We start from the raw sequence: 21282 nt of genomic DNA on the forward strand, positions 1-21282 counted from the left end.
CGAAGCCAAAACAGTATTTGCAGAGACGCTGCTCCAGACGGAGTTTTGGGTGAGCCCCAAGCGCGGGACATTACTGAGCTGCGGAAGTGTGTTGTGTCTTCCTGCTCCTCCACCCTGATCTGACAGGTGAGCCTTGGTCCCCTGTGCCCAGAGACCCCAGGCAGGGAGAGGTAGGATGTTCACAGCACCTGCATCCACTCACAGGACTTGAATGTCACCTTGAGGCCAAGTCAGAGTTCTGTGGCTGCAACTTCTACCTCTGGACCCAATGTTTGCAGTATGCAGTTCGCGGGCCAGAGGGAATGTGGGGAGGGGACATTCCAGTGTGGTCTCTCCAGGCGCAGAGGTGGCAGCAGCCACCAGAGGGAGCAGGTGGCTGGGCAAAGGCAACTGCTCCTATGGCTCCAGTAGGTGTAGACAGGCTGCTGTAAGGGGATCCCCCGTGCAGAGCAATGGATCCTGCTCTTCCACCCTCAGGCACGCAGGCACCAGGACCTCTCCGCATTCTCGAGGCGAGGTCTCTGATTCGTGTCCGGGGCCCTCCATTCTGGACATGTGGCCCCTGTGGGTGGGTCAGCACTTGCCCCTCTCTGCTCCTAACATGGGAAGCGTCCACCCATGACATTCTGCCATTCTGCTGGCTGGCAAGTCAAAAGTCTCCCCACGCTGAGTTCCTCCATTGCAATAACCAACCTTTACCTCTTCGACGCCTACAAAGGGGACCCCCACCTACAGACTCATGTACTGGGACAGAACCTCCTAGGGGACCTTCCCTCCAATTCCCCCTCCCCCGCCCCGTCATCCAGCTCAGGGGAGACCCAGGCTATGCAGTGGGCGCAGCAGCGGTCCAGGCCACATGGCGGGGAGCCGGGTCCCAGTTCCATGGGCAGAGCTCAGGGCCAACTGTGTGGCTCCACTGGCGATGCTCTTCCCAGTGAAGACTGCTATGTGCCCACCAGCCTTGAGCTGTTGCAAAAGACACAGCCTGAGAGGCTACAGACCGGTCAGTTGAAGACCCCTCCTTGAGGCGGTGAACGAGGTGAGGTTCTTGCATGGGACACCGCTCAGAGGCCAGGCTGGGGGCGGACTCCCCATCCTGGCAAATCAGTGTCTCCGTCAGCTACCGGTGGGGTTTCCTGCCATGACGCTGCTTTGGGTCACAGCAGCTCTTTCCCTACCACATGACTGTGTGTGCTGCGTGTATTGTGACAGCATGTGTCAACACGGGCTGACCATGTGGCTGCCCCCACCTCCTCCATCCACCCCTTGGGGAGGCAGTCTGGTCACTGGACACAGCTATCCCCAGCCAAGTTATCCCCTCCAGAGCACTCACTGTCCACTCCTGGGCAGCACGTCCCCCTTTCCCCTTGGACGTTGGCCCCGGCCAGCACACCCTCCTGGAGGCAGCCTGGCCAAAACAGGTGGCCCCAGGGGTTCGTTCTTGCTTCCAGGAAACTGTATGAACCACTCTGTCCCTCCCAGGATGGAGGGTATGAACCTGTCCTCACAGGTGAAAGGTCTGGCCATGAGGGGACAGCGGGATGGACAGGTACCCTCCCGAAGGCCTGCCCCTAGGACAGCTCCCCAAAACTAGGACTGGACTTGGTTATTCAGACTGAACTGAGGACTTGGAGACCTGTCTGCCAGCCCAAGTGACCCACAGTGAGAGTGTCTCAGTTTACCTGGGGGCCTTGGACCATGTCAGATGGCTGTACTACACTGTGGTTTAGGGCTGGGGCTTAAGGTCACATGTCATTAGCTTGACCTCTGCAGGAGCCGTGACAGGTCACCTGTGCCTGCATGAGTGACCCCGAACAGAGGCCCTGGACACAAGGCCACAAGCCACAAGGCTCAGAGGGATGTCCCCAAAGGGCCTGACTGAGTGCTGCCACGCATGCATGCGGGAGGAACATGCAGTCTGCGTGACCACTGGGTGGGGGGACCCTGGGACCCTTCCCCATGTTGCTTTTCCCTTTCCTGCAATAAAGCACACCCTGAGCGGAATGTTCTGCTGAGTTCTGTGAGTCCTTCAGGTGATTCATTGAATCCAAAGCTGGTCGTGACCCCCCCAAAGTGAAGTTGATGCCAGAAGTGGGGCTGGTCCCGGGGACCCCCAGAATACAGCCGGTGTCAGAAGTGGGGATGGTCATGGGGACCCCCAATGTGCAGCTGATGCGAGAAGTGGGGGTGGTCCCTGGGGAACCCCAGAATACAGCCAGTGTCAGAAGTGGGGGTGGTCATGGGGACCCCCAAAGTGAAGCTGATGCCAGAAGTGGGGGTGTTCCCCGGGGACCCCCAAGCTGCAGCTGATGCCAGAGTGGTGGTGGTTCCAGAGACCCCAGACTACAGCTTGTGCCAGAAGTAGGGGTGGTCATGGGACCCCCAAGCTGCATCTGGTGTCAGAAGTGGGGGTGGTCCCGGGGACCCCCAAGCTGCATCTGGTGTCAGAAGTGGGGGTGGTCCCATGGACCCCCAGAATGTCAGAAGTGGAGGTGCTCCCAGAGACCCCCAAAGTGCAGCTGATGCCAGAAGTGGGGGTATTCCTGGGGACCCTGACCACAGAGCCAGCCTCAGTGCCCTCTCCCTGCTCCTGGCCTCCTGGTTGCCCACCCAAAGCTCCTGAATGTTCACCAGGGAGGCCTGCCAGCTGCCCCCTCTGCCTCATTTCTCTAGCTGGCCGTGTCGCCTTCATGCCACATGTTTGTCTCCTGGTTTGCCATCTGTCTCCTCCCCTAGACGACCAGCACCCCTTGGCAGGGCCTGGTACCTGGGACAGGGTGTGAGCCCTCGGAGAGCTAAGGAGTGAGTTTGGGGTGGGTATGATCACTGTGTCGGGATCATGGGTGCACGCCCTCTGACTCTGTCCCACCTCGTCCACCCACGCACCCACCCAGGCTGGCAGTGATTGTGCCCAGCCCCCCAGCAGGCCGCCCCTCATTCCACAGCCCCTGCCCGGGATGGATTCCCTCCCAGCGCCTCTTCCTGATGCAGGATCAACATCCCTTGAGCCCCAGGGACCTACCTTTGTACCAGCTGACGATGGGCTTGGGTGTGCCTATCACACGGCAGGCCAGCTTGACAGTCTCACCCAGCTCGGCTGTGCAGTCTGCCAGCTCCTCTTCGAAATCTGGGGGTTCTAGGTGCACGCGTGCACACACACACACACACACAACACACACACAGGCTTTGAGCTCTTGGTGGGTGGGATAGCCCCCCCTCCCAAGTCCTTGGTGAGTCCCTGGCCAGAAGCCTCAAGGTCAAAGAGTGAGATTGTTATGGACACCACCCCTTGCGACCTTCCATCCAGGACCTGGGTCCGATGGGAGTCAGGGTGAGTGAGGCAAGCTGGATGGGTAACAAAGAACCGCGGAGAAAGGGGATCCTCTCTCCTGTCCTAGGTGGGGAAGCCGATCTGGGGTTACCAGGTCCTTCACGTCCCTAACAGTCTGGGTGCCTGTCTTGTTCTGGGGTGGGGGGCTTGTGAACCCCGAGGCTTCCTGTACTCAGGTCAGGCTCAGGCTCCCAATCTGGCAGCACTGCCATGTCCAGGACACTCACGCCACACGGGCAGGGCCAGGCGCTGCTGGATGCCGCAGATCTCCTTCACCCAGGAATTCTTGGTGATGACCGTCCGCGCCTGCAGCAGATACTTGCGCACAGAGTCCTCTCGCTCATGCCAAACCTCGAAGGCGCGGTCGTCACCCTCCACCTGGTCATTCAGGTCGATGCTGCTCAGCTGTGGGGGGAGGCGGGATGCAAACTGACTGTCTGGAAGCAGGACTCCACACTCCCTGCCCAGCCGGCACCCCCTCTGCCCCACTTGGGCTCCATGGGCACCCGCAAACCTTCATCATGTTCCGGAAGACATAGCTGAAGGTGTCGGTGCGGGAATCCCGTCTGGGCTTGCAGACCACCAGGTGGTGGCGGAACAGGAAGACATGCCGATGGTGGCCCTTCCAGGGCATCCGTGCGCCTGGCGCCCCCTCCCACACGATGAAGTGGCCCTGGGGAGCATTTGGCTCTCAGTCAGCTCGGTACCTGGCGCCCACATGGCCCCTCCCAGGCCCTCCACCGTGCCCAGCACCCAGCACCCACATAGCTCCGCCAGGCCCTCCACCATGTCCTCTACCCCGCATCCATGTGGCCCCATCAGGCCCTCCACCCTGCCCTGCACCCGGCGCCCACATGGCCCTGTCAGGCCCTCCACCATGCCCCACACCCCGCACCTGATGGCCCTGCCCAGGCCCTCCACAGCACCCCACACCCCGCACCCACATGGCTCTGCACCAGGCCCTCCACCGTGCCCCATTCCCCCCACCCACGTGGCCCTGCCAGGCCCTCCACCGCGCCCAGCACCTGGCGGATGGGCTCGCCCAGGGCCTGCAGGGTGCCTGGGTAGTTCTCCATGAGCGACACGTGCAGTTGGTTCTCAGCGCGCTGCGGCAGGGCCGACACCACGGCATACGCCTGCTCCAACAGCGCGCAGTTCTGCCTGTTCCTCGCCTTGTTGCGGATCAGCTCCTGGGGGAGAAGGCGTCAGGCCCGAGCCCTACCGCCCGCCCATCTGCCTGACCGCCCACCAAGGCCAGGGAGGGCGGCCACGCGGCGGCCCTGTACCTTGAGCAGGGCCTGGTACTGCTGGACCCGCTCCACAGGCTGTTCCAGGAAGTGCTGCAGGGGCGGCGGTGGTGGCTGCGAGGGGTCTAAGGCTGACAGCACGTCTTCCGTGTATTTCTGTGGGAACCGCAGCACGGGGTTGGGGACACACATGTGCACCCCCGATGGCCAGTGTTACCAGGGCGGAAAGCTGGAGGGCTGGGGCGTGGGGTACATGCACGTGTGCATACACGTGCACTGCTCCTCCCTCCGGTGGGCCTCACACCCTCCTCCTGCCCCCCGTGGTGTCACCCTCTGAAGCTGAGCCCAGAGCTTCAGGGGCCCTGCTTTTCTCAGAAAACTATGAGGCATGGGCTGGGGGGCACCTTGTAGAACTCCTGCACTGCTGTGCTGACCACCGCAGACTCGGCTTGTACACGGCCTACCAGGAACTCCAGGTACTTCTCAAAGGCCGCCTGGTTCTTGATGAAGCACATGGCCACATCGTCATCCGTGTCACACTGTTGCAGCTCCCTCTGGAAGCTGCAGAACAGGGGACAGTGGTCAGGGGGATGGCGAGCCCTCAGGCTGGGGGAGAAACAGGCTGCTGCCCAGGTCTGGGCTGGAGAGGCTGCAGGTGTGGTGTGTGAGGGCATCCACATCTGCACACATGACGTGTGTGTGTCGTGTACACATGCATGCCCACACGTGTCAGAGTGTGTGTCTGAATGCAGGTATGCACGCCTGTGTCTGTGTACACAGAAGTGCATGTCGTGGGACGTGCCTGTCATGTGTTTGGAGAAGTTTCTGGAGCGTTCTCACATATGGGTGCTGGCAGCAGGCAAGGATACTACAGGTGCTTCTGTGGGCGAGCCAGGTACACATGCCTGTGTTCCTAGGGACATCTGTGCCCTTAAACAGGGGTGTGGTGAGCCAGTGGGTAAACCCAGTCAGTGAAGTTCTCTCAGGCATGCGTGAGCATGTGTGCGCATGCATCACTGATATGCATGCATTCGTCTTTGTGCACTTGTGACTGTCACGTGTGCTTGTACCTTTGTGCATGCCTGGCTGGCCCATGTGCATGTGTCTGTGTGCACACCTGGGGGCTCCGGAGCAGCCGTGGGGCCTGCCTACCCACCTACCTGCTGTGGAAATGGCTAATGTCCTGCACGTTTCGAAAGATGACAGCCTTCTGGGAGGCCACAGCCGCAGGTACATGGGGGCAGCGGTCCAGGTGCTGCATGTGGTGGCTTTGCAGGAACTGCAGCTTGCCCACAAAGGCCTGCTCAGAGCTCAGCAGCTCCTGGATGATGGAGCTGGAGGGGATGGGGTGAGGAGAGACCCAGGAGCTCCTGAGGGGGGCGGGCGGCCTCCTCCTCCCATGCAGCCCACCGCCGCCCACCTTCAGAACAAGCCGGGCAATGTGGGCAGCACCCCCAAGGCTACCTGGAGGCCACAAAGCCGCTCCTGCCCCTGCCTGCCGGACCCTCACCTTAGCCTTGTCTTGTATTCATCCTCAGACACGGCCTCCCCCGGGAACTCGGGGGCCTCAGTGGGCCCCCACTCGGGTGACAGCTGGTGAGAAAATGGGGGATGGTGGCAGGTGGTCCCATCTCTGGCCCAGCCCTGCCCTGTGGGAGGACCCAGGGGTCCATCCCAGGACCCTGCCCCAGCCATCCAGTACCTTGAGCCGCCTGTCCAGGTAAGCAGGGGACACCCAGCCCTGGCGTGAGGGGCTGGACTTGGTGGGCTTGGTGCGCACAAGCCAGCGCAGCGGGTGGGCGGAGTCCAGCACTTCCACATACTGGCCCTCCCGCAGTGAGATGGCATCCTGCTCGGCCCCCAGGGGCAGGTAGTCAGCCGTGACCACATAGATGTCGAAGATCTGGGGGGGATGATGCCAAGTCAGACCAGAGGGATGCCAGCCTGACCTACCAAGACCCCCACAGCCCCCACAAAGACCCCAGAGCGGGGAAAACCCAGACTGGAGCCAGCCGGGCCTCCTGAGGCTGCGGGGTGCCTGGCATCACGTTGGGGGAGAAGCCATCCTGAGGTTCCAGAAGTTCCAGGACAAGCTCAACCCAACTCTGCTGATGGAAATCCCATCAGGGTGGCAGTGAGGCCACCCCAGAGGGCCCAGGGGTCCAGGCCATCCCAGGTGGCAGTATTGTGCTCCCACTCCTCCCCCCACCGGTGCCCTGCCCACTGCCTGCCCCCCACTGCCCCATCAGAGCACCTCGCCACGGGAGTCCCCATCCTCCGACTCCGAGGATGACTCCTGGACGCTGGAGGAGGGGCGGGAACGGCCATGCCAGGGGGATGCAGACGGTGTCTTAGATTCCTCATCGCTGTCACCTCCAGGCACCTGCAGCTTGGCTGGGGGCATAGGGCATGTGATGCCCAGGAAGGGCCTGGCCCATATCCCCTCCCCGTGGGTCCCCAGGGTGCGTGGACAAGGGAATTCAGTCACTGCCCCTACCCTCGCCCCACAGCCAGCGGCGCCCTCACCCTGCGTGATCTTGGCCGACACTATCTCTGTGATCTGGGAGGTGAGCTTCTGCAGGAACTCCTCTGTGCCCACCTCGGCCAGGGACAAGTGGCTACGGGCCTCCACCGCCATGGGCTCTCCTGGGGACCAGAAGCTGGCTCAGCTAGCTGCAGGCCCTGCAGACCTGTGCTCTCCAGGCCTGGACCTGGGCTCAAGTGTCAGCAGTGCAGAGGAATGCACAGACTTGGGGCCATCACTGCTGGAAGCTTTGCAGGGTTGGGTCAAGAGTGAATGAGGGCTGCCTGGATGAGTGGGGGTCAGCCGAGAAGTGACCCCAAAGGTGGGCAACCAGCACACAGAGCACATGGCCTTCCCTTCTCTACTTCTGTGCAGACTCCCTGCTTTCCATTAAAAAGTTACAAATACCCCAAGGTGGCAGAAGGGCCTGTGCAGGTGGCCAGGAAATGAACCGAAGGACCCTGCTGGGGACGGGGGAGAATCCAGGACAGATCAGGTCTGGATGCTGGCATGCCCAGCACGTACCTCCTGCACTGCCTTCACCTAGCCATCACTGCCACCTGTGTCCAGGCCAGGCATCCACACAGCCCGCTGGGCGTGAGCTGTGAGCCAAGGGTCAGATCTGCAAGGCTCAGAAATGGCCCTGACACCAACTAGCATTCAGAATCAGGCCCAGGAGAGGGCAGGAAGCCCTGGCCCAGAGAGGACGAGCAGGTATTTCTGGAGCAGCTGTGGGCCTGGAGCAGCCTCCTCCATGCCTCACCCCTGCACTGGGTGCATCGACCCCCACCCTGCTCCCTGCTCCCAATCAGCCCATACCTTTCCTCTGCCCAGCAAGATCAGTGAAACCTGCAGGTTCTGACATCTGCGTGGAGACGGCTTGGGTCCTAAAGGGGAGGGGCATCCTGAGGGAATGCTTCAGCCGAAGCCCTGGTGTTACAGTGGGGACACTGAGGCACAGAGAGGGACAGGGCCTGGCCCAAGCCACAGAGTCCTTGAGGGACAAGGCTGGGCTGCAGTCTGGATGGGGTTCCCTCCCAAGGGCGGCAACGCCCCACTCCCAGGCCTGCTGCTGCTGACCTGCTTCCCCTACTCACCCCTGCAGGAAGGTGGAGATGAGGGCCTCCTTCACCCCAGCATGCTCCTCTGCTGCCCCTGCCTCCTTGGGCACTGTCAGGAGAACAGGGTGAGCCTCAGGATGACGCCCCACAACCCTGAGACAATTCTGGCGGGGGCCTGACCCAGGGTGTCTACCCCCCAGCAGGGACCTTGACCCTGGCCCTTGGGAGCCCCAAGGTGGAGTGGGGCCCAGGAGGAAAACACTCAGGGGGGCAGGAGGCTTCTAGGAGGGTCTCATCCAGCTATGCAGAGCCTACAAGACAGGGGTGGGAGCTGGCCCATGGGGCTCTGTGTTCAGGGGGCCAACAGGAGAGGGCTCTGGGTCGGGGGCTCAGTGAAGGTCAGCTGCCCGCAGTCACCCACGCCCACTCACGGCCAGAGATGTGCAGGCTAGCGGAGCAGAGGGCCTGGCCAGCGCTGTTGCTGGCGATGCAGGTATATGTGCCCTGGTGCTGTCTGCCCACATCCAGCAGGACCAGACTGTGCTGCTGTGCAGAGCTGGCCACCGTGTAGCCTGGCGTGTCACGGCCAATCCACAGCACGCCTCGCTCAGTCTCCTCCCGCAGCCAGTGCACGGCTGGGGCCGGGCACCCTGTGGGCAGGAGGGAACAGTGAGGGAGACTTGGGGAGGTGGGAAGACTGAAGGGCCTTGGGGGGAGTCCTAGGTAGGAAGAGGGCAGGGCCCTCTCTGATCCTGGGGGAGGGGTCCCAGGTGGGAAGAGGGCGGGGCCCGCTCTGATCCTGTGTTTGGCTGTCCTTGTCAAGGGTCAGGACAGTAGGAGGGCCCCACCTTCCACCTTCACTGAAAAGGTGATGCTGGAGCCTTTCTTCACTTTCTTGGAGGTGAATCTTTCCAGGAATCGGGGCGGCACCAGCTGCTGGTACACATCTGGAGAAACAGCAAGCATTGGTGATGAATGCATGTCGAACCCCTGCTCCCCATCCTTGGGGCACCAAGGCCCCCCTCCCAGGTCCCAGCCCCATCCCATCTGGAGGTTGGGTCTCCACAGCCTACAGTGCACCCTCCTCCACCTGCGACACTGTGTCCCTCACTCACTTTGCTGAGCCACCCACCCACCTCTGCCCACCTGAGTTGGCTCACCTGATTCTGGCTTCTCTTCGGGATCTTTGGGGCCTGAAAGAGGCAAGAAATGGAAGTCAGGCCTGTAGCACCAGGGGGCCTCCCTCCTCTGGGCCTGTGCACCTGCTGGGGGTAGGAGTCTGTAGGGGTGTCCCACCCACTCTCATACACACAACCCTCCACGGCCCCAAGAGTGTGGGCGTCAATCTGGAGCCAGCACGTGGGGTGGCACCGAAGGGCGAGTGAAGCCTGGGCAGAGCTGGGTCCCTTGGCCACTCCCTCTGGCGTGACCTGGGAGCACCTTGCGATGCTCAGAACTTGGGACAAAGGAGCTCATACCCATCCTCCAAAAGTGACTCCTGACCTCCTCCGCAGTCTCCTGGTGCTCCCACACTTGTGGGTCTGTTTCACTGCCTGCCTGCCCCCACCCAGGCCACTTGCACTGCCCAGGTGGGGACACCCAGTCCCCCACACCCACCTCGGACCAGCAGCCGGGCTGATGAGTAGGTGGCGCCCACGGCATTGCTAATGTAGGCTGAGTACTGGCCGGCATCCTCCTTGGTGACAGATACAACCTCCAGGGTGTGAAGCGTCTTCCTGTCAGCCATGCGGATGTGTGCAGAAGCCGTCAGGGGCTGCCCGTCTTTGAACCAGTACAGCCGTGGCGCTGGGTAGCCTGGGACCACAGGGGACTGGTCAGCACACAGCCCCCGGCCAGTGCGCCCTGCCCTCAGAACCCCCGGCCCCCATGCCCACCCAGCCTCCACTGTCCAGATGGTGCTCCGGGCCATCTGTCTCTCTTCCTCACCTTTCACTTTGAGCTGGAACTTGGCCAGGCGTGTGCCAGGGGCCACCTGGAGGTCCTTCATCTCCTCCACCACCTGGGGCAGCTGCCCCTCCTCTGAGGTAGACTCCGTGCCCTCTTGCTCCCGGCTGGTGGGAGAACAGAGAAGGGGCATGAGGTGGACCAGCAAGGGGTCAGGCCTGGATGGCTCCTGCAGACCCCTGCTTGCTGGCAGGACATTGCCAGGGCCTGGCTGAGAGCTCCAGGACTCAGGTTCCGTCTGCCCAGGCCAGCACTGCCGCCCCCCTGGGCCTGCACCACCAGCCTGCTGGGTGCTGCCTGCATCTACATGGACCTCTACCTGGACAGGTAGCCTTGGGCGCTGAAGTAGGAGGAGGTCTCCGTGGCATCGGCTGCAGTTTCATAGTCCGTGCTGGTCACTGGGAGAGGAACAGTGGCTGGAGTGAGCTCTGTGCCCCACCTGCCCAGGCATGGCCCCCACCAGAGGCTAGCCACCTGGCTCTCAGTGCGAGGCCATCCCTAGGAGCCACTGACACTCCTGGGGGAGAGGCCATGGGGCACATGGTAGACGGTGTCCCCTCCACACCCCAGGCTGTCTCCATGTTTCCAGGCCTGTATCTAACTGCAAGTCCCAACAAATTGTCAATACTGGGTGATGCTGGGCCTTGTGACTGGCAGAGAGCAGCCACAGCTGTATCCTCCAGTCTTCCCCACTAGGGAACAAGGGGTGACATATACAGCCAGCCGTGAAGGAGTAAAAGGGTCTGGACTCACCCTCTGCTGTAGGCAGGATATTCGTGTCCCCTTGACCTCAAATGTGGAAACCTGCAGTGTGCTGGTATCAAAAGCGGGTGCTCTGGGAGGTAGTCAGGGAGTCAGGAGCTCCTGACAGCGGAGCCCCCACCATGGCAATGGCATTAGTGCTCTGACAGGAAGCAACCCCATGCGAGGAAGAGCTTGACTGCAGCCACGAGCAGTACACTTCTGTTGTTTCTACCACCTGGTCCCTGCTGCAGTAGCCCCAACAGCCTCCCCCTCCCCCACACAGAATATGTGGGACAATGGCTGTGATAGTGTGATTTATAAGAAATACGGACTCGGCCCTTGTCACTGTTCCTGGCTCAGAGGTCCTAAGGCCCTTGGGTTTCCCAACTGAAGACAGCAATGAAGGTGTCACGGTGTTCATAACAAGCCCAAATTCATGTTGTTGTGGTGACTTTAGAAAGCCCCTAGGGATGGCGGCTGGTGGCCTGTGGACCCCACCGTGGGACCAGAGAGTTGGAGGCTTCAGTCCTGCCCCTGACCTCTGGGAAGGGGAGATGGAATCAATCACCAATGGACAATGGGTTAATCGATCATGTCTATGCAATGAAGCCCCCATGAAAACTCAGAGGGACAGTCTCAGCATTGGGGGGGATTGAAGGCTGGGGAGCACGTAGAGACGTGGGGAGAATGACGTGCCTAGAGAGGCATGGAAGCTTCCCATCCCTTCCCCAGCATCTTGATCTGGGCGTCTCTTCTAACGGGCTATCCCTGAGTTATATCCTTTTGTAATAAACCACTAATCTAGCAAGTCAAACATTTCCCTGAGCTCTCTGAGTCCCTCCAGCACACTCATCAGACCCGAGGAGGGGCTGTGGGAACCTGTGATCTGTTGCCTGTGGGTCAGAGCACAGGTGATGTCTGGACTTGGGGTTGGCGTCTGAAGTGGGGGTGGTCTTGTGGGGCTGAGCCTGTGGGGTCTGATGCCATCTCCACATAGATGGGGCCAGAGCTGAGTGAATTGTAGGACCCCCAGCTGGTGTCAGAGAATTTCCTGTTGATCCCTTACAGATAGGAAATAATGGTGAGCCCTGTGATCACCCCAGCTTCCTGCCTTCAGTGTCCAGGTCTAGGAGGGGAAACTGAGGTTGGCAGAGCCAGGTAGACCCTGAGTTGAGGAGACAGAGTTGGCATCCTGGGAGATGAAGGCTGCTGGAGTCCACAGGACAGAATCCAGAGAAGAGAGAGCTGCACACAGAGAGTGGGGACCCTCTCACTGGAGGGTCAGCAAAGCACTGACTGGCATGTGAACATGGGGAAAGAGACCTCTGAAGGGGCCATGGACACAGTGCGGAGGATACTGTGTTTCTAGTCAGACTGGAAACTTTCACAGTCTGTGGATCAGGTGCTCAGGAAGTCTTTCCTTTCAGTAGAGGGAGGGAATCAGCCCAGCTTCCTGGGCCTCACATCTGAGGAGGATCTCAAGAAGGTCTGCAGACACACTGATCCTAAAACTCATGTAGAAATGCAAAGGACCCAGAGGCTCAAAACAGTCTTCAACGAGAGCAAAGTTGGAGGACCCACATGTCTAGATTTCAAAACTTACAATGAAGCTACAGCCATCAAGACAGCATGGTGGTGGCATGATGGTCAGATCATGGATAAATGAGACAGAATGAAGAGCCCAGAAATAAACCCACTTGTTTCATGGAAATGAGATTTTGACAAGAGTTCCAGGACCATCTTATGGAGGAAAATAGTCTTTTCCACAAACAGTGCTGGAACATTGGATTTCCACAAGACAAGGATGAATTTGGGCCCTTAGCCTCTCACCATATACAAAAAGCAAACCTAAATGTCAGAGCTAAGCCTGTAAAACTCTTAGAGGAAAACATGGTTGTAAATGTTTATAGCAAAAACTAGGTGATGGTCTTGTAGACATCACAACAAAAGTACAAGCAAGCAAAGGAAAAGTAGTGGACTTCATCAAATTGAAAATTTTGTGTATCAAAAAAGTGGAAAGAAAACCCTCAGAATGGGGAAAAATGTTCAAAAATCATATATTTGATAATGGCCCAGTACGCAGAATATATAAAGAACTCCTACAACTCAAAATCAAAACCCAATCTGAAAATGGGGAAAAGACCTGAGTAGACATTTCCCCCAAAAAACATACACAAATATCCAATAAAAGATACATGAAAAGATACTCAACATCATTAGTCACCAGGGAAATGCAGGTCAAAACCACACTGCTTAGGGCAGCAATTACTAAAAACCCCTGGGTGGCTCAGTCTGGTTGGTGTCCAACTTTGCCGCAGGTCATGATCTTAAGGTTCATGGGTTTGAGCCCCACATCAGGCTCTGTGCTGACAGTACAGGATCCTCTGTCTCCCTCCCTCTGCCCATCCCCTGCTCACTCTCTCTCTCTCATAAATAAATAAACATTAAATTTTTTTAATAAATAAAAAGGTGAATAATAACAAGTACTGATGAGGATGTAGGGAATTTGAACCTGCATCCATTGCTGGTGGGAATTAACAATGGCACAGCCCCTGTAGAGCATGGCCATTCCTCCCAGAGTTAGCCACAGAACTGCCATATGACCACGTGATTCCACTCCTAGGTATGTGTCCAAGAGAACTGAACACGTATGTCACAAAACACAATTACTTGTACACAGATGTGTGCAACAGCATTACTTATAAGACCCAAGACAACTGATGGATAAACACCACCTGATGAATGGATAAGCAGTCCACATACAAGGGAGTATTGTTCAACCTGAAAAACAGATGAGGTACTGATGTATTTTACAACACACATGGATCTCTGGGACATGTTCAGTGACAGGAACAAAAGGCCACGTATCATATGATTCCATTTATATGAAACAGGAACAAAAGGCCACGTATCATATGATTCCATTTATATGAAATGTCCAGAACAGGCAAACCCACAGAGACAGAAAGTAGCTTAGTGGTCTCCAGGGGCCAGGGAAGGCAGAGTGGGGATTGACAGTGAATGGACACAGGGTTTCTTTCTGGGATGACAGAAATGCTCTGGTGTGGGAAATAAGCATAAGAATTCCCTGAGCTTGGGGGCGCCTGGGTGACTCAGTTAGGTGTCAACTTCAGCTCAGGTCATGATCTCGCAGTTCTAGAGTTTGAGCCCCACCTTGGGCTCTGTACTGACAACTCAGAGCCTAGAGCCTGCTTTGGATTCTCTCTCTCTCTCTCTCTCTCTCTCTCTCTCAATCTCTCTCTGCCCCTCCCCCACTTGCACTGTGTCTCTCAAAAATAAGTAAATGTTAAAAAAATAAAAATAATAATTCCCTGAGCTTGCACCAATGAGTTAACAAGGCTTAGGATGGAAAGCCGCCTCAACAGGATGAAAGTGTCCGAGACCAGTTAGAGGCGAAAGCCACTACAGGGTAGAAGCACCTGACGTTAGTTAGAGAAAAGGTGCTTTGTTAGCCTTGAGGCACCCTGCTCCAGCAACCTTACACTTTGGAGATAGGAGCTGCTTGGCTGTATCACCCACAGAGAAACACTGTCCATCTGGTGTATCATTGTGCTTTAATCTCAACTTTTTTTTTCAATATATGAAATTTATTGTCAAATTGGTTTCCATACAACACCCAGTGCCCATCCCAAAAGGTGCCCTCCTCAATACCCATCACCCATCCTCCCCTCCCTCCCACCCCCCATCAACCCTCAGTTTGTTCTCAGTTTTTAAGAGTCTCTTATGCTTTGGCTCTCTCCCACTCTAACCTCTTTTTTTTTTCCTTCCCCTCCTCCATGGGTTTCTGTTAAGTTTCTCAGGATCCACATAAGAGTGAAAACATATGGTATCTGTCTTTCTCTGTATGGCTTATTTCACTTAGCATCACACTCTCCAGTTCCATCCACGTTGCTACAAAGGGCCATATTTCGTTCTTTCTCATTGCCATGTAGTACTCCATTGTGTATATAAACTACAATTTCTTTATCCATTCATCAGTTGGTGGACATTTAGGCTCTTTCCATAATTTGGCTATTGTTGAGAGTGCTGCTATAAACATTGGGGTACAGGGACGCCTGGGTGGCGCAGTCGGTTAAGCGTCCGACTTCAGCCAGGTCACGATCTCATGGTCCGTGAGTTCGAGCCCCGCGTCAGGCTCTGGGCTGATGGCTCAGAGCCTGGAGCCTGTTTCCGATTCTGTGTCTCCCTCTCTCTCTGCCCCTCCCCCGTTCATGCTCTGTCTCTCTCTGTCCCAAAAATAAACGTTGAAAAAAAATTTTTAAAAAAATAATAATAAACATTGGGGTACAAGTGCCCCTATGCATCAGTACTCCTGTATCCCTTGGGTAAATTCCTAGCAGTGCTATTGCTGGGCCATAGGGTAGGTCTATTTTTAATTTTCTGAGGAACCTCCACATGAAAAGATGCTCAATGTCACTCCTTATCAGGGAAATACAAATCAAAAACACACTCAGATTTAATCTCAACTTCTAATGCCACTCGCCCCCCGAACCCTTTGCTTGTTACACACACAAGTTATTGGTCCCTAGCTTATTGGTTTCTTCAGCAAGTTCACCACATATGTAAAACCTTGAGAGCTCAATCAATACAGAGACGAAACCCCTGTTTGGGGCTCTTGTCTCCTCCCGGACATTAGCCTCTCTCATATGCAATTCTGCATCTGCTCTCTTGCTGGACACGAGAGAACTTCAGATTCAAAGTCTGCAACACTCTGGCACTGGATGGTCATGCTGGTCGCACAACATTATGAATATACTACAATCCACTGAATTGCACATTTTTAAACAACTTCGATGGTGTGTAAATATCTAAACATTTTAAATCCCAAGAGAAAAGGCAAATTTTGCACAGAGAAACAAAGGTAAGAATGGCATCCTATTTCTCAGGTGGAAACAATGCAAGTTAGTAAACAGTGGAACAGCACCTTTAAAGAATGAAAAAGAGGAAAAAAAAAAAAAGTCCTAACAAAAATATCTTCCAGAACCAAAATAGAAATAGACGTTTCTTTCAGGCATACAAAAGCTGAGAGAACTCTAGCATACCCAGACTACAAAAAAGATGCGGAAAGATGTCCCTCAGGCAGAAAGAAAGTGAGAGCAGATGGAAATCCAGATCTACACAGCAGAATGAAATATCTCCTACTGGGTAAACACACAATCTGGTCTCATTCGAGGTAACTGACTTACTGTTGTGTGCAGTTGTGCTGATGATACTGACTCCACATTTGGCCCTACATCTTGTTAGTGTTGCTTGATGACCTCTCCTGGGCCCCTGTGTTCCCGGCCCCTTGGAAACTCATATACAGGTCTTAGAAGTGCCCACCAAAACTGGGATGGGGGAGGTTTGCTTTGGCTTCCCATGAATCTGTTAGAGATAACCTAGTTTTTCTCAGACCTTATATACCCTTCAGTCTCCAGCAACCGAGGTCGCTTGTGTCATAACTACAGAAGGTGACACCGACACATCCCTTTTCCTTGCCAAGCAGTGTTCCCTACAATGGCTGTACCACTATGTAACCATCGCCCACTGAAGGACAGCTGGGTTGTGACCAGTTACTGGCTGTTGAGAATAAGGTTGCTAAGAGCCTTTGGGTACAAGTTTTATTATGAATTTGGGATTTCATTTCTCTGGGATAAACACCAAAAACAGCAACTGTTGCATTACATGTTAGCTATGCGGTTGGTTTTGTAACTGACTGCCACCCTCTTTTCCAGATGGAGTGTACCATGTTACATTCCTGCCAGCAATGCATAATCAATCCTGTTTCTCTGCCTCCTCACCAGCACTGGGTGTTGTCTCTATTTTTTATTTTAGCCATCCTGCTAAGTGTAGAGTGACGTCTCGCTGGGGTTTTGATCAGCATTTCCCTGGTGGCTAATGATGGTGAATATCTTCCATGTTATTTGCCTTCAGGGTGTCCTCTGGTGTGAAACAACTGGACATGTCTTTTGCTTCTGTTCTAACTGGATTTTTAATTTCTTTTTTTTTATTGTTTACTGTTGACCATTCTTTATATACACAGTAAAACTGTGGATTGTGAACAACTTGTTCTGCGAGCATTCCACAAGATGAGCAAACATTTCTAATAAATTTTAACTTAATAAACTGAGCCATGTGTTGCAATATGAGTAGTACGTGACACTGAATGTCACATGATTACAACTGAGCCAATGGTTCTTCTCTCTCTTTCTCTCTTTCTCTCTCACTGCAGGATTGTGGGTGATTGTCTTCTATGCTCAGATGCTCATGCTCAGTCTCAGGCCATGGCATTTCACAGAAATCAGTGGTTTTTCAAAACATTGGAAGGTGCCCACAACTGGCACTTGTGCTTTTTTTTTTTTTTTTTTTTTTTTTGTCACTTCCAATCACCTATGGACAGCCCTTTGCTTTTCCATACAAGAGTGAGCTTAGGTAGGAATGCTTAGCTTCATTCTAGGTCAGGCTGCCTGCAGATATAGATCATTTCCTCTGCCGCCTTACTGACAGTTACATTCAATACGTGACAAGAGTTTATTAATACTGTAGTGAGGTCAACATCCGTGTGAGTGTATAAAATGGCCCCCATGCAGAAGGTTCCATGGAACCAATAGATAGCAGTGATTCCATTAGTGATAGTGAAGGTTGCCCTACACAATAATCCTCCTCTCCCTTGTCTCCCTTACACCAGCCACAAACATTTTCAGGGTAAGTACATGTTAATTTTTCTTTATATTTTGTATTTTCTTGATTATTTTGCATTATATTACAGTATTGTAATCATTTTTATATGAGTATTTGGGGGCTGTAGAGCAAGTCATCTGAGTTTCTATTGTTTCTTATGGGGAAATTTGCTTTGATATAGGAGCACTTTGGATTACAAACATGCTTCCGGAATGAATTATGCTCACAAACCCAAGTTTTCCTGCACACATATTTCATGCTTTCCTTATTTTTATTGGTTTCAGAGGTAGAATTTATTGTATATATTTTTAGATAAAGTCCTTTACTAGATATGTGGTTTGCAGATATCTTCTCCCATCCTGTACTCTGACAACCCTCTGCACGGGGTCTTTCTCAGAGCAAACATTCATAACCTTTACCAATTTTCCCTTTTATGGGTGTGCTTAGTATCAAATCTAAGGAGTGTTCTCCTGGATCCTAAATATTTTTCCCTATTTTTTTTCCTGAAACCTTCATAGTTTTGTATTTAACATTTACATATATAGTCCATTTTGAGCTAATTTTTGTATAAAGCCAAGGTCTAATTCTTTGCCTATAAATGTCCCAATGACTCCAGCACTACTTGAGATTCTATCCTTGAATCTGAAATTCTATCCTGCTTCCACTTAATTGCCCTTGCACTTCTGTCAACAATCAAATGGATGTACTTGTCCTGAGGCCCACCAGGAGTCTTGGCATTAGAATACAACATGCCTCCTGGTCCCTTATCACTCGGGAAACTTCCAGGGATTTAAGAACTGTGTGTTAGGAACCCGGAACAAGACCAAGTACATATTTCTTGTTGTGCCATAGCTAACCGCCCAAGTGTGCCGGACACCTCCAAACTGTCCCAGGACCCTCCCCAGCCTAGGCACCTCCCAAGGAAATAAGGTCTCTGCCCCCACCCCAGCCACAAGATATGAGGCTCCACATCCTGTCCGACCCGAAACCAGTGCTCTCTGGGGGCTGCCACACTCACGGTCCACACGGAGCTCTGCCTTGGTGGACGACACACCCATGCTGTTCTCAGCCATGCAGCGGTAGACACCCATGTCTGCAGGCACCACTGCAGTGATGATGAGCTGGTGGCCGCCCTGTTGGTCCTCACTGATCATGTAGTGGTCATCCTCCTCCAGCATCCTGCCGTCCTTGAACCAGCACACGGTGGGCACCGGCTGGCCTGTCACCACACAGTCGAAGCTCACGGGGTACCCGTCCTGCACCTCCTGATTCTGCAGCTCAGTCAGGAACACTGGGGCTGGGAGGGTCAGGCAGGGTATGCAATGAGCTGGCCCCAGGGTCTCCACCAGTCAGCCCAGCTGCCAGCGGCTCAACGTGCATCCAGTTCACGGCACCCATTCACGTGGGAGTGCTTGCAGACCCCGGGGCTAAACACAATTCTGCGTCTGCCAGCTTCACCCCTGTTCTCTTAGGAGGATCCTCTCCTTGCCAGCCTGCATCTCAAGCCACTGAGAAGCCAGAGGGATAGTGGGCAGGAAACAGGTAGGAGGGGCAGGTAAAGAGAGACAGAAGTCGTGTGGGCTGCAAGCATGAGAATGGCCCATAATTGCACAGGGGAGGTTTCCAGACATGAGGCCATGGGGGTTATATACCTTCTTTACTCCTAGGGAAACACAGGGAATGGTGGAGTAGCTTTAAAAGTAATTTTCGTTGCTGGAGCAGAAGATGGGGGCCGTGGAATGCCACCTTTTATACTGGTTTTATCCCAAACCCTCACGGAGCAAACACAAACTCTGCAAAGTCCATATTCCTATACCCACTTCATAGACAACACTGAGGCTCAGAGTAGCTAGCATGTAACAGACAGAGCTGGACTTAAACCGAGCTCTAACCCCAAATTCAGGGCTCCTCCAGCTCGGGGCCGCTGCATCCGCAGTGGCCCCAAGCTGGAGCCCAGCCAGCTCCCTGAGTCGTCAGCTGACCCAGGTCACACCGGCCCTGCCCCTCCCCCTCCCGGCCCTGCTCCACCCTCCCTTCCAGGCCCCGCCCCATCCCCATTCTAGGCTCCACCCTTTACCGCCCCACCCCTCCTCACCCCAGGCCCCTCCCCCTTCCAGGCCCCGCCCCCTGTTTTCCCTGCCCCGCCCTTCCTTTCCAGCCCCGCTCCTCCTCTTCCAGGACCCGCCCTCTCCCTTCCTGTCCTTCCCCTCCAGTCCCTGACCCCGCCTCTCCCCCTTATAGCCCCTCCCCCTTCCTGGTCCCGCCCCTCCCCTTCCCGCCCTTCCCCTCCAGACCCTGCCCCCACCCCTCCTCCCTTGTCGCCCCTCCCCCTTCCGGCCCCTCCATAGACAGCGCGCAGACTCACCGGCGTCTGTGGTCAGCGGCCGGGGCACCACCTCCTGAGCTGCTGTGGGGGCAGGAGCCACCTTGCTGATGCGCATCTCCACCCCCCGGGGCCCCTGCTCTGACAGGCTGATGTCCACGCCGATGCCCATGGTGCCAAACATCTCCCGGAAGCAGGTGGCCGCACGGTGGGCCTCTGCAAGCGCCTCGAAGCGAATGTAGACAAAGTGCTCTTCTTCGCGGTACGTCCGCCAGTCCCCCGGCTCCTCCGGCTCCGCCGGGCCCTCGTCTGCGCTCAGGAAGAGCTCTTCGTCCGATACTTCGGCCGGGCCCTTGGTGTGGAACAGGCGGTGCAGCCGTCGGGCTGCTCGGCGGAAGGCGTCATCCAGCTCGCCCCCCGAGGAGCTCTCCGCCTCGCTCTCCGTCCCGCTGACTACCACACAGGCGCTGTGGGCCACGTGGCCGAACTTGCTGCTCACCTGGCAGGTGTAGCAGCCAGCGTCTGCACGGCCCAGGCCCGTCACCAGCAGACAGCAAGTGCCGTCCCCAAGCTGGTCGATGTGGTGGTGCCGGCCGTCAGTCAGCTCCACGCCGTCCTTCAGCCAGCGAGCACGCACATCCGCCTTGCTGGACACCACACACTCCAGACGCAGGACATCCCCCACCTGTGCCTCAGTGTCCCCAAATGTGCGGGAGAACACGGGTCCTTCCTGCTGCTTCATCTCTTTGCGGACCTTGTAGCCTTTGAAGGCAGCCTGGATCTTCACCGCTGCCTTGTCCATGGACGGGTCACCCAGGTCTTCAGCCCTCAGGCTTCCCGGGGGTGGGTGAACTGCAGGTGGCTGTTCCTGATGCTTCGGTGGCTTCCCAACTGCAGGGATCCCAAGCTGTGTGCACAGGTAAGGCAGGGAAACTGAGGCCCGTGACAGAGAAAGGACAGTGCAGGGACATACAGGAAGCTGGAAGCAAAGCTCATGTTTCACTTCACCATGCTGCTCTGCCTTCTGCCTGCCTGAAATTGCATAATTTTCACAGAGGCTGGATGCCTTATGACTCCTATTGCCACCGAGAGGCAAGCCCACCCTCCCTGAAATCATTTCTAATGGTTACCTGGACGGGGACTGACAGGTTGTGAGGAACACGACAGAGAGACCAGTTTAGCTCTTAACAGTCAGGTGGATGGTGGGTGGGAGGATGCATGGGTGGTGGGAGATGGGTGGGTGGATGGTGGATGGATGGGTGGGTGGGTGGGGGATGGTGGATGGATGGGTGGGTAAGTGGTGGATGGATGGATGGATGGATGGATGGTGAATGGTGGATGGGTGGGTGGGGGATGGGTGGGTGAGGCATAGTGGATGGAGGGATGGGTGGGTGGGGGATGTTGGA

General features: G+C 55.6%; 1 protein-coding gene across 49 annotated transcripts in view; it reads right to left on the reverse strand.

Moving 5' to 3' along the window:
• The window catches only part of OBSCN (obscurin, cytoskeletal calmodulin and titin-interacting RhoGEF), a 161408-nt gene that overhangs the window by 25072 nt on the left and 115054 nt on the right, over positions 1 to 21282 (reverse strand). For all 49 annotated transcript variants that reach the window (XM_045056644.1, XM_045056651.1, XM_045056697.1 and 46 more), the window contains 21 exons: positions 19919 to 20783; positions 18572 to 18850; positions 10448 to 10526; positions 10111 to 10235; positions 9781 to 9978; positions 9324 to 9356; positions 9012 to 9110; positions 8595 to 8813; positions 8200 to 8272; positions 7922 to 7989; positions 7105 to 7224; positions 6833 to 6972; positions 6281 to 6481; positions 6089 to 6171; positions 5739 to 5912; positions 4983 to 5139; positions 4618 to 4734; positions 4357 to 4521; positions 3846 to 4004; positions 3559 to 3736; positions 3023 to 3136 (listed from right to left, as the gene is read on the reverse strand). In XM_045056644.1, coding sequence (XP_044912579.1) covers positions 3023 to 3136; positions 3559 to 3736; positions 3846 to 4004; positions 4357 to 4521; positions 4618 to 4734; positions 4983 to 5139; positions 5739 to 5912; positions 6089 to 6171; positions 6281 to 6481; positions 6833 to 6972; positions 7105 to 7224; positions 7922 to 7989; positions 8200 to 8272; positions 8595 to 8813; positions 9012 to 9110; positions 9324 to 9356; positions 9781 to 9978; positions 10111 to 10235; positions 10448 to 10526; positions 18572 to 18850; positions 19919 to 20783 — 3646 coding nt within the window. The remainder of the gene's footprint in view (positions 1 to 3022; positions 3137 to 3558; positions 3737 to 3845; positions 4005 to 4356; positions 4522 to 4617; positions 4735 to 4982; positions 5140 to 5738; positions 5913 to 6088; positions 6172 to 6280; positions 6482 to 6832; positions 6973 to 7104; positions 7225 to 7921; positions 7990 to 8199; positions 8273 to 8594; positions 8814 to 9011; positions 9111 to 9323; positions 9357 to 9780; positions 9979 to 10110; positions 10236 to 10447; positions 10527 to 18571; positions 18851 to 19918; positions 20784 to 21282) is intronic.

This window comes from Felis catus, chromosome A1 (genome assembly GCF_018350175.1).
Source record: "Felis catus isolate Fca126 chromosome A1, F.catus_Fca126_mat1.0, whole genome shotgun sequence".
Classification (NCBI taxonomy): Eukaryota; Metazoa; Chordata; class Mammalia; order Carnivora; family Felidae; genus Felis; species Felis catus.